The sequence below is a fragment of the Triticum urartu genome, chromosome 6 (assembly GCF_003073215.2).
Source record: "Triticum urartu cultivar G1812 chromosome 6, Tu2.1, whole genome shotgun sequence".
NCBI classification, from domain to species: domain Eukaryota; kingdom Viridiplantae; phylum Streptophyta; class Magnoliopsida; order Poales; family Poaceae; genus Triticum; species Triticum urartu.
In genome coordinates, this window is record NC_053027.1 from 102,923,671 (window position 1) to 102,935,293 (window position 11,623).

At 45.8% G+C, this 11,623-nt stretch overlaps 2 protein-coding genes across 3 annotated transcripts; one reads left to right on the top strand and one right to left on the bottom strand.

Annotated features, from left to right (window-relative positions):
* Positions 1–802: 802 nt before the first annotated feature.
* Positions 803–4,247, bottom strand: LOC125515975 (CBL-interacting protein kinase 26-like). Its single transcript, XM_048681453.1, has 2 exons — positions 4,050–4,247; positions 803–3,055 (listed from the first exon to the last, which is right to left on the bottom strand). Exon 2 carries the CDS (start codon positions 2,777–2,779, stop codon positions 1,334–1,336), a length of 1,446 nt encoding a protein of 481 aa, XP_048537410.1. The 5' UTR covers positions 2,780–3,055; positions 4,050–4,247; the 3' UTR covers positions 803–1,333.
* An 88-nt stretch (positions 4,248–4,335) lies between these two features.
* LOC125515974 (formin-like protein 10) lies at positions 4,336–8,731 on the top strand. Of its 2 annotated transcripts, none has more exons than XM_048681452.1 (6): positions 4,336–4,669; positions 5,823–6,471; positions 6,554–7,031; positions 7,111–7,310; positions 7,443–7,678; positions 7,765–8,731. In XM_048681452.1, the coding sequence occupies exons 2-6, from the start codon at positions 5,946–5,948 to the stop codon at positions 8,581–8,583; spliced, it is 2,259 nt and encodes a 752-aa protein (XP_048537409.1). In that variant the 5' UTR covers positions 4,336–4,669; positions 5,823–5,945; the 3' UTR covers positions 8,584–8,731. The 2 variants fall into 2 exon arrangements, with proteins under 2 accessions (XP_048537409.1, XP_048537408.1); XM_048681451.1 differs by lacking the exon at positions 4,336–4,669 and adding an exon at positions 4,705–5,496.
* Positions 8,732–11,623: the final 2,892 nt, after the last annotated feature.

The following is an 11,623-nucleotide window of genomic DNA, read 5'->3' on the forward strand; positions in this document are numbered from 1 at the left end:
CGGATCCACGCGTGTGAACGGAATGTCCACACGTGTGGACGTTAGTGTTTATGTTTTTTTTCTATGTTTGGTTGTTTGATTCGATTGAATCCCAGAATCTGAAAATGCTTAGCTATGGAGAAACCAAGAGGTATGCTTCAAATCATCAGCGTAACGCTGATTGAAAGTTTGGAACACAAATCACACCCGATGTAACATGAAGGTTCGAAGCCCTTACAGACAACATTTCTCACATTCGTAAATGACCAATTAGATGACCAGATTCTCAATCGAAATCCCAAAGCAGGACATTCGTTCTTTCTCTTGTTCTTGATGGCATTGTAATGGAATAACTAACCTATTTCTTCGCTTTTTCGTCAACAGATCTGAATTGTCTTGAAAAAAATAGAGGGATAGATAAAATTCCAAGGGCGTTGGATGGCGTTTCTCAACATCTCTCGCGTGCAAATGCAAACAGGAAAAGTTACAGCAGGTGACAAATAAGACTGCAAGGCAAAAGGCAAAGATAGATAGCAGGTGACAATTAGATGATCAGAAGATGACATTACAGCAGGTGACAAATAAGACTGCAAGGCAAAAGGCAAACATAGACAGCAGGTGACAATTAGATGATCAGAAGATGACATCGTTCGCTATTAGACACATATATAATATAATCATTTTCCAAAAAAGAGATATAATCATGATATTTAGCTCCTTCAGAAGACACTAGCTGATGAACATTCAAAATACAAAAACTGGAAAGATGAACAACCAAAATGATTTTCTAGGCTCCATATACAGTAGTTCTAGTCAATGTCCAGATTCCAAATAGATGTTTGTTCACTCACACAGGTTCCACACATCACATGGTTACATCCATTTACCTAGTTTAGAGTGTTCTAGATATGGTGATGGCTGCATGCCATGATTTCTGTTATAGCTATTCAATATCTTCAGTCACACCGAACACAAATTTCTGCAGTCCACAAAGGTCCCCAAAATTGAGCGTGCTTTTGGCAAAGAGGGAATATACAACATCAGAAGAAAATACAGCAATACAAAAGGAGCTAAAAAGAAGGGGGAAATGCCAAATGGTAGGCAACTGATCTACTACTAACACAAGATAAACCTGATGAACCGGTGACAAGTCTGTCAACAAGTCATATGGCACTGGCTGTTTGAACAAATCATGCAGCTGCTGCGACAGCAAACTGGTCCTGGACGTTGCAACGCTCCGCATGGTTTGTAGGTGCTGCCAACAATAGTTTTTGGTAGGTACTGCTGATGCCATGGCGGCAGTGGCTGCATCTTGTCCTGTGCCTTTGTGGTAGCAGATTGGCAATGGGGCCGATTACTCCTGTGGCTGCTGCGATGGCAAAGGTGATTGCTGCTGCTGCGATAGCAAAGGTGGTTGCTGCTGCTGTGATGGCAAAGGTGACTGCTGCTGCTCTCCTCGGATAAATTTCTCAGGGAGCGGGTGCGACTCGCCTTGCCACGCCCAAACCACATCCTTAAGTGCGGGCCTTATCTCATGTTTCATCAGTTGTTTATACTCTATAGTGTCTCCATTGGTCTTCTTTAATTCAACTAAATGCAAAGAAGGCGCAAACTCAAAAACCTCTGCGTCAAACTCAAGAATGCCCTTCATTCCTTCCTTTGGTGCTGCCAATTTCAAGACACCGTTTTCTTTCTTCTTGATTTTGAGCTTCAATTTCTTGGCCACTTCATTCAGCTTGGCAAATATAGCCTCTGCTGGCTGCCTAGTGGTAAATCTGTCCTCCCTCCGGCCATACTTTTCTTCGAACAAATTGGATAGGTCAAATCCAGTTGAGAGAGAAATTATGTCAAAGGCATTCAAGTTTGTGAGGCTTGATGACGCTTCTTGGTTAACCTCTGAATTGCTGCCTTCTGTTGATTCAGAGGTTGTGCGTTCACCTTTCTGAACCTTGTCTCTTGTTTCTTGTTTAATCTTCAGTCCATTTACATCAACGGGTTTCCTGTACCAAGCACTTCTCTTTATCCTTGAAACGGAAGCTCTAGTGCTTGGGTCTGGATCAAGAATCTTATACAGTAGATCCCTCAGCTCAACTGAAAAAGGGCGAGGGCATCTATATTCAGCCCTGGAGATCTTCCTATACATCTCTATAAGATTTGTGTCATGAAAAGGAAGGAAACCAGCCACCAGCACAAACAGAATTACTCCACAGGACCATATGTCAGCCTTCGCACCATCATAGCCTCTCCTGCTAAGCACTTCAGGAGCAACATAAGCTGGAGTTCCACAGGTGGTGTGGAGGAGGCCATCTTGTCTCGTGGACTCGGCCAGGGCACTTAGACCGAAATCAGAGACTTTAAGGTTTTCATTCTCATCCAGGAGTAGGTTCTCCGGCTTCAAGTCGCGATGATAAACACCTCGGCTATGGCAGTAGTCTACGGCACTGATGAGCTGATGGAAGTATTTCCTCGCAGCATCCTCGCTTAACTTTCCCTTGGTTATTTTGTTGAAAAGCTCGCCGCCCTTGGCATACTCCAAAACAAAGTAAATCTTGCTCTTGCTAGCCATTACCTCGAAAAGCTTCAACACGTTGGGATGCCTTACCAATCCCATTATTGAGATCTCCCTCTTTATCTGCACAATTAAACCAATCCTCGAAACCTTCTCCTTATCGATCATCTTTATCGCAACAGCCTGTCCACCTGCGAGATTCCGACCATAATATACCTTGGCAAAGTTCCCTTGCCCTAATTGCCTCCCGATTTCATAACGGTCCATCAGAATTGTCCTCCTATCCTCCATTATAGCAATCTATCTTTAGAAAGCCGAATAGTGCTTTCAGTGTCCACTATGCACTACGTTTACAGCGGTCTATTAATAGGTATGTGGCCTACCACGACAATATCCCCCACTCTTCACTTCTTCGGTGCTCCAGAGGCCAGGAGTAAAGACACAAATACCGAACCAGTATGGAGCCACCACTCTTGTGATAACTCAACAAGTAAATTCCAGGCCAAACTCCCCGGAGCACTTCCGAGTTTTCCAAGATAAATCCGTTACGGTGTCACCAGCCCAGAACTGCAATGAAAAATAAACAAACCTAATCAGAACAACCATGGAGCGAAATGTAACACAAACGGGGGTCAAGCTGCTACAAACGCACAAGCATTAAAGCATATTCAGGAGTCCATGACAAAATTAAGAAAATCCAGCATAGCTCTTTCAGGGACTGTACTGCCCATCTCATCGTGATTGCAAGCATACATACTCCCTCCGTCCGCTGAAGAGTGTACGTTTGGGTTTAAAATTTGTCCACAAAAGAGTGTACTTCTATCTTCCCAATGCACTTTAAAGTATTTTCTCTCATCACACGGTAATCACGACCAATAGTATTCTATACATAGTCTTCTTAATTTCTACATGCACTTAGCTCATTGGGGGTTGGGCGATTTAAGAGGAGAGAGATGATGGCTTGCATCTTCCCAATGCAATTTTTAGCCCACTCCATAATTTGTCCTAAAATTTCTAGACGTACACTTTTCACCGGACGGAGGGAGTACATAGCACCGACGGTTAATTTGCCTAAAGAAGCGTACCTCCCATTATTTTGGGGGGGAATACTTATCCTACCAGCCAAAGCACTGAAATGGCAACAATTGGGAAACTAATCAGGCCGGCCACCTAGCGGTATGAAATCAGACACCCCGAGAAGGTCCATCACACCGCAATCGGTCTGATGCCACAGGATTTCCGGCTGCTCCAGTAAACAGTTTACCCAAAAATGAAATAAAATAAAGAATCTAGCATCGGCTTCTTCTTCCGGTTACCAGAACAAGAACTTATGGCAGGGCAGGGCCGTAGGGGCTAACATCGAAATCCCTGCCATATCAGCAAAATCCCCCTGTCCTCCACAGGGCGATCAACTAGCCGGCCAGGAAACTCCGCGAGAAGATAGAACGGCGAGAAAGAATAGTACTACTAGGTCGAGAAGCAGCCGGCGGAGGCCGCCGGCAGGCAGATCTCTCCGGCCCATCCGGCGGAGCGAGCTAGCGAGCACCGCACGAAGCTTTACCTGGTGGAGGACGGCCGGCGGGGCGGTGCGGCGGAGAGGCGCTGTCTGTGGGTCCCAGGTAGTCGGCGCGGCGGATTCGCGCGAGGGTGGGCGGCGGATCGAATATAGCTTAGCTTAGCTTAGCTTAGCTCATTTCCGCGTCTCTTCTTCTCCGGTCCACATGCCCCCCAGGTGTATCCAGGTGGCGCACGCTAGCCCGGCCGGCCCTCTCCTTTTTTTCAGGAAAACAAATGGGAGTAGTTTTTCTTTTTGGAGAAAAGTGATAGCTCAGCTCTCTCGGGCCGTGACCCTCTGTCGACGGGCCCGGGCCCTAGTAGCCCGGACCAGGGCTTTCTTGGAGTCCAGTGGGTCAAGGCCCACGGGCCGGACGAACTCGTCTCCCGGGAACGACGGAGGCGGGCCGAGGGACGCACCGCCGAACAGCGTCGGCACTGCACGGCGGAGTCCATCGCCTCGCCGCCGACGGCGAGAAACGACCGAGAAGGTCCACTCTCTCCTCCCCAGCCCCCCAGTCAACGCAGTAACTATTTTTCACCGCTTGGTCTCCGGTGGCAGCAAGGGTCGACCTCGAGCGGAATCTGAAGGTCCATCGCCGCCGACGGCGAGAAACGACGGAGAAGGTCCATTCCATTATCCCCTCCCCAGTCAACGCAGTAACTAGTTTTCACCGCTTGGTCTCCCGTGGCAGCAGTCGCGACGCGACGGAAAGCAAAGGATCGAGCTCGAGCGAAATCTGAATCCAAATCTGCGCACATGAGGGCACGAGCGAGCGGGGCGCCGACGCCTCGCCGTCGTCGTCGCCGCGAAGAAATGCTCCGCCTTTCGTACTATAGGAGCAGTTTCTTTTTCTCTTCTCTTCCTTGCCAGGCGCTCGGTCCTCTCGCGTGACCGTCACGTGGACGGAACGGAAGTCAGCGCCCGGCTCTTCTTCCTGCTCCGCGGGTGCCGTCACGCCTAACTTCTCCTTCCAAATTCCAAGCAGTAAGGAAATGGGCATCCATCCACGTCTTGCCATAAAAACAACGAACGCCACAGGACGCTGACTCCCCTACCACTTCTACTACCAGAATCATCTGCTAGTGCGGGCCGACCGACACCGGGAGTCTTCAGTGCTCCATAACCAACGGCACCCACCCCTCCTCCTCCTCCTCGGCGATTCCGCCGCCCAACGGCCCAAGATATAGCGATCCTCCTCCCTCTGTTGCCGCTCCACTGAGGCGAGACCCATCGAAAGATGGTGGGTTTTGGGAGGTCGGGCATCTGAGAGGCGGCAGCCATGACGGGGAGGATGGGGTTGCTCGTGCTGTTCGTCGCGGCGGTGTTGGTCGGGCCGTCGAGAGGGGGAGGAGAGGTGGACGGGGTGCATGTCTTGTCTGGATGGACGCGGCCCCCCTCTTCTTCCTCAACCTCTGCTCCTCCGTCTTCACTGGTTCTCGATGGGGATCTCGTAAGCACTCTCATTCTTGTAGGATAGGGACGGATGTACTAGTACAGTTAGTTGTGGATTTCTTTGCTTTGATTTTAATAAAACTTTTGAGTACGAGTCCCTTTCATCTCCTTTAAAAAGTAGGCCTCTGTTGTTTACTCATGGAAAGCGTATCAGTTCCACAAGAACTTTTCAGCATGAGTATCGCAGGCTGTTTCTGGACCTTTAGTCAATTAGCAGTCAGCATTTACAATTAAATTTGCTTACAAGTAATCCTTACTGTTTGCTATGTTTGCTGAAGCATCATATAATCCTCACTGTTTAGAATGTTTCATGGATGGATGCAGGTGGACAAAATATGGTCAATTTGCTTACAAGACATAGTTGGCGCGGAGGAAATTTTAGGCACTGGGCAGACGTTTGCTTATGAAGAACTGCCAAGCCATTCTTCAAAGGGTGAACTGAAGACGATGCTGCTTATCGAACTCCTGGCCCTTCTTCCACCTGACAAGTCTTCTGTTACCCATGACTGTATCCGCGCAAATTATATCAGCTTGGGCATGTCACAAGAATTTATCAACTATCTTGAGGACCAGCAGGTCTTGCTTCGTTCAAACTTCTATCCAAGAAGACGGCATTTGGCTGATCAAATGGTTGGAGATGCTCCTTCCTCTGGAGGTGAAGCTCGGTTTCCTCTTTCTCTGACGGAGCCGCCATTTACACCTCCCAACTCTCCGAACACCGAACCTCGCAGCCGACATCTCGAAGATAAACCTGCAAAGAAGCGTCGGGGAGTGCCTCCTCCAGTCTCACCTTCGGATAAGCAGCATAACTACATAAAATTGGTCTTGACTGTCGTGCTCCCGACGGCGGCCTTCTCGTTCATTGCTGCATTTCTGATTTTCTACTGCTGTGGATGCAACAAGAGCAAGGTCTCTGTTGGCGAGCCTCGAGATGACCATCCTCTTCTTGACATGCAGTTGGCTAACACGCCTGGTGAGGCAATATCCCTTCTTGTCAACCTATGTTGGATTGTTCTTGGTGCGGTATTATATCATATAGCATCAATTTCATGCAGGCGCGTCACCCAATATCCGTGCATCCTCCAGTCAGCTTCACAAGGATGATCAAGGGGTCAGGGCTTCTAAGCCCGGAGGCAGCATGAGTCGGTGCTTTCCATGCTGTTTTAAAACCTCAACTGATGCGTCAACTCCCGCGCAAGCTACTGGAGGAACACAGAACAACACAAGTGATGCTCCTAAACCAATGCCTCCGCCACCGCCACCGCCGCCGCCTCCACCACCGCCTCCTCCTGTCAGGAAGGCTGGTCCTCCCCCACCTGCACCTCCCAAAGGCTCATTAGCAAGATTTCCTCAGCTGTCACCTGTTGAGTCAAGTCATTCTGAAGGATCATCTGCAAGCGAGCAGGCCAGTGAATCATCTGAAGCTGAAGTGGGTGCTCCAAGACCCAAACTTCGGCCATTCTATTGGAACAAAGTTCTTGCCAATCCTAACCAGTCGATGGCCTGGCATGACATCAAGTTTGGTTCTTTTCAGTAAGTTTTACACTAGCAACAAGTTATTAATCCATTTGTCTGCATTTTGAGGCTTGTATCTGACAAATGCATTTTGCAGTGTGAACGAGGATATGATAGAGGCATTGTTTGGTTATGGCGCTGGCAACAGAAACAACACCAAGGACAAGGAACTTGCCATGGCAGACCCTTCACCTCAGCATGTTTCTCTTCTTGATTTTAAGAAATCGTGCAACCTGGCAGTTGTTTTCAAGGCAATGAATGTCAGGGTAGAGGACATTCAAGATGCTCTCATTGAAGGTAGCTGTTCGTTCATAATAAACTATTGTTGATTGGTCATGTAGCTTGTTTATTCATATATGGAAAAGATGCATGTTCCTGCACAGATAAAGGCAGCATTCTCTGACATTTCCTTTCACCTCTGTTCTCTAGGAAATGAACTTCCTAGACTACTTCTCGAGACGATCTTGAGAATGAAACCAAGTGATGAGGAGGAGCTGAAACTCAGGCTTTACGATGGGGACTACTCGCAACTAGGTCTTGCAGAACAAGTCATGAAGGCACTAACTGACATTCCTTTTGCTTACAAGAGGATCAGCGCTCTGCTTTTCATGTCATCTTTGCAAGAAGATGCTTCAAGTCTCAGGGATTCATTCCTGCAATTGGAGGTAAGCCAAGTGAAAGCAATTGACTTCTGTATTAAATCTGAAAAGCACTCCAACCTTTACTAAAATGACTATCTTTTTGGTGTCAGGCTGCTTGTGGGGAACTAAAGCACCGCCTTTTTCTGAAGCTGCTAGAAGCTGTTCTCAAAACTGGAAACCGTTTGAATGACGGGACCTTCCGTGGTGGTGCTAACGCATTCAAACTTGACACCCTTCTGAAGTTGTCAGATGTCAAGGGTGCCGATGGAAAAACTACATTGCTTCACTTTGTTGTCCAGGAGATTATTCGGTCCGAAGGTGTCCGCGAAGCAAGGTTGGCCATGGAAAGTGGAAGGACTCAACCTTCCGGAGACGATTCGAACGGGTCTCTCCAAGAAGATGGCGAGTACTACTCCAAGCTCGGCCTAAAGATTGTATCAGGGCTTAGCAGTGAACTGGTTAATGCCAAGAACATAGCCGCGCTAGATGCTGATGCTTTGTCTGCCAGTGTATTGCAGCTCAGGCGTGAGTTGCTGAACACAAAGGAGTTCCTGAACTCTGACATGGAAACGATAGATGAGAATAGTGGATTCCACCGCTCGCTGTCACGTTTCGTAGAACATGCAGAGAATGAGACCAACTTTCTGTTGAAAGAAGAGAAGAGGTTGAGATCATTGGTGAAGAAAACAATCCGGTATTTCCATGGAAACGATGCGAAAGATGACGGATTTAGCCTCTTTGTCATTGTAAGAGATTTTTTGGTGATGCTAGATAAGGCCTGCAAGGAAGTTGGGGCATCACAAAAGAAGGCGGCGAGTCAATCTCGGAGCAGTGGCAGTTGTAACCCAGCTTCACAGTTAAATCCCCAGGAGAAACAGTTTCCTGCAGTGCTGGATGATCATTTAGATAGCTCGGACTCAAACGATTAATTTTGGGATACAATCTTAGATGTTATCTATAGGTTTTTTTTGCCTGAGACGATGTACAAATACCCATTTGCAGAGACATTACTGTATACATACAAATGCCACATACACAGGGCTGAACTGAATACATGTTTGGAGAGGCATTACTGTATATGCATGCCACATACACATGGTTATATCACACCTCTACATTAGTATCTGATGAAATTCATGCACTCGTTTTCTAACTTGAGATCCGTTCTTGCAAAATGGGATTCGGTTTTAATTCACAATTTCCTGATCAGATTGCAATGACTATTTGTAGGCATGTAAAAGCTTCTTTTATTAGAAAGAAATTTCCAAAACCACGAGCAGATATTCCAGCACTTAATACCTGAAAATATGCAAGACGTGGAGTTTGTGAGCTCGAGCTCATATGAGCTTGAAGAACAGTAACATCATGAAAAAAATCCTGTTTTTTCTGGCTACAGACATCAATGTGTGTTTACCTGCATGTAAATATTTGTGATGGGATGACATTCATGAAAGTTTGGATTAAAAAACGAAATCGACGCTCCAAAAAGGATGGGGAGCATTGATTTTGTATTTTTTGCTCAAACTTCCATGATTGTCATTTCATCATGATTGTTTTGCATGCAGGTGAAACATACATTGATGTTTATTGCCAAAAATATCAGATTTTTTCTTTTTATTTCACACGGTTTTACTGTTCATCTGAGCTCATCTGAGCTCGTGCTCATAATAGCACTTTTGATTAAGTTGTCACTATTTCGGTACTCATAATTCACCATGGACCTCCGTAGATTCAACAGGGCTGATATCTCTACATGGGTTTAGATTGGTACTGTTTGAATTCATGAGCATGAGCAGAAGGTGGGACTGATGATATGTATGGACAAGGCTTCTTAAGAAACATATATTTTTATTTTCAATGTATATTGTTTCATTGGTGTTTTCAGGAATTTATTAAATGGTTGCATTAGTTTGCCCATTGGGGGCTATAATTTATTCGATCTCATTGGTGAGCATTTCAAACATGTCTTGAATCCCTCTACTTTGGCACAAGCATTATCCACGCGTCTCTAGGTGTGACCATTCTAAGAATACGTCATCATGGACAAACAAAAACTCGTCAGGATAATTGGTCATTATTAAGAAATTCTTTACAAAAATCAGGAGCGGCCACCACACGTAATATCTTTGTAGAGAAGCAGAGTGAGTGGTAGGGCCAGTGACATGCATGACCCACCACGGAGAACTTGGCGCATCTCCCCTCTCTCTCCCCATCGTCGATTTCCCGTCAAAGATGTCAAATTCTCGCCGGAGAGGTTGATTACTCGCCGGAAAGGTTGACTACTTGTCGGATGAGGTCGATTCCTTGCCGGAGGACCTTGTTGGCCGACACATGACCCGTTGGACGCCTAAACCTCCTTCCATGGCCAAGGTAGGCCTACACCCAATGCCTAGGCACGTTTGAGCGGCATTTTTTCTGCCTAAATTTTAATGCTTAATTTGAGTATCCATGTCCTTATTTTGAAGTCATGGACTAGTTCAAATTTCTAATATTGTTTAATCGTTTATATATTTGCCACCTTTTAATGACTACCTAGTTCAAATTTTTATACCTTGTCCTTCTCAAGTAACTTGTTTTCAATTGCTATTTCATTTTTGTATTTTTATTCACGCCATTGACATCGGGTTGTACGCATAATCTGAGAATTTTAGCCAAGCTTCCTAAATTTAGACATTTTGACTATAAATAGTTATAATTTTTTTTATGATCGCATATCTTTCAGTGGAGTGCACAAAAAAACATGTTTCTTTATAACAAAAGGGCGCATCATTTATTCCCCAACCCACTCTTGTGACCTAGGAGACAGCGGCAATGACCAATTTACCAAGCTCCCCGGCGAAACCCTCTTTCTTCGTATGGACCCTAAGTCTTCATTTCGGTGGTGATACTGATAGAAGTAAATTTAGGTTTTATCTCGGATAGACCGTGGTGATTTGGTGGCGTGGTTGATGACGTGGAATAAAGTGTCCCCGCTTCACGCATCATTACCATGTGCTTGTTTGTATCTCGGGAGGCGTGTGGGTTTGTTTCTCTTGTCCGTGGATTTGTCTTGGTGATGTTGTTCCTCTGTGCAAACAACGGGGATGTGTGCCTTAGTCATCCAGCTCCCTTTCAACCGACGAAGTTTAAGCACCCGCGCCTTGTTGGGGAGCGTGTGAGATTTTGTGTTCCCTGACCCCGTCTAGCCGAACATGTGTCATTTTATAGGGCCTCTCCAACGTATTCTTATCTAGGGTTGCGATTGTTGTGATTTGCTACACAAATGATGGCCGTTGGCGTCTACTGGTCTACATTAACTACTTCCTGCCCGTTACACAAGCTTCTGGGCTTCAACAAGTTTGCTCTGCTAAGACCGAGACCTGAATGCGCCACGAGTTTTGATCACGACACGTCGTCGATGGATGATGAAGTAGACTTCGACACCCCCAAGACTTAATGCCTTTTTAGGGTATTTTTTAATGGTCCATGATGCTTAATAATATATGACCTTTGTTCTTTTCATTTTTTTCATGTTTTTGTTGGAAATATGCCCTAGAGGCAATAATAAAATGATTATTATTATATTTCCTTGTTCATGATAATTGTCTATTATTCATGCTATAATTTTATTATCCGGAAATCGTAATACATGTGTGAATACATAGACCACAATGTGTCCCTAGTGAGCCTCTAGTTGACTAGCTCGTTGATCAACAGATAGTCATGGTTTCCTGGCTATGGACATGGGGATGTCATTGATAACGGGATCACATCATTAGGAGAATGATGTGATGGACAAGACCCAATCCTAAACATAGCACAAGATCGTATAGTTCGTTTGCTAGAGTTTTTCCAATGTCAAGTATCTTTTTCTTAGACCATGAGATCGTGTAACTCCCGGATACCGTAGGAGTGCTTTGGGTGTACCAAACGTCACAACGTAACTGAGTGACTATAAAGGTATACTGCGGGTATCTCCGAAAGTGTCTG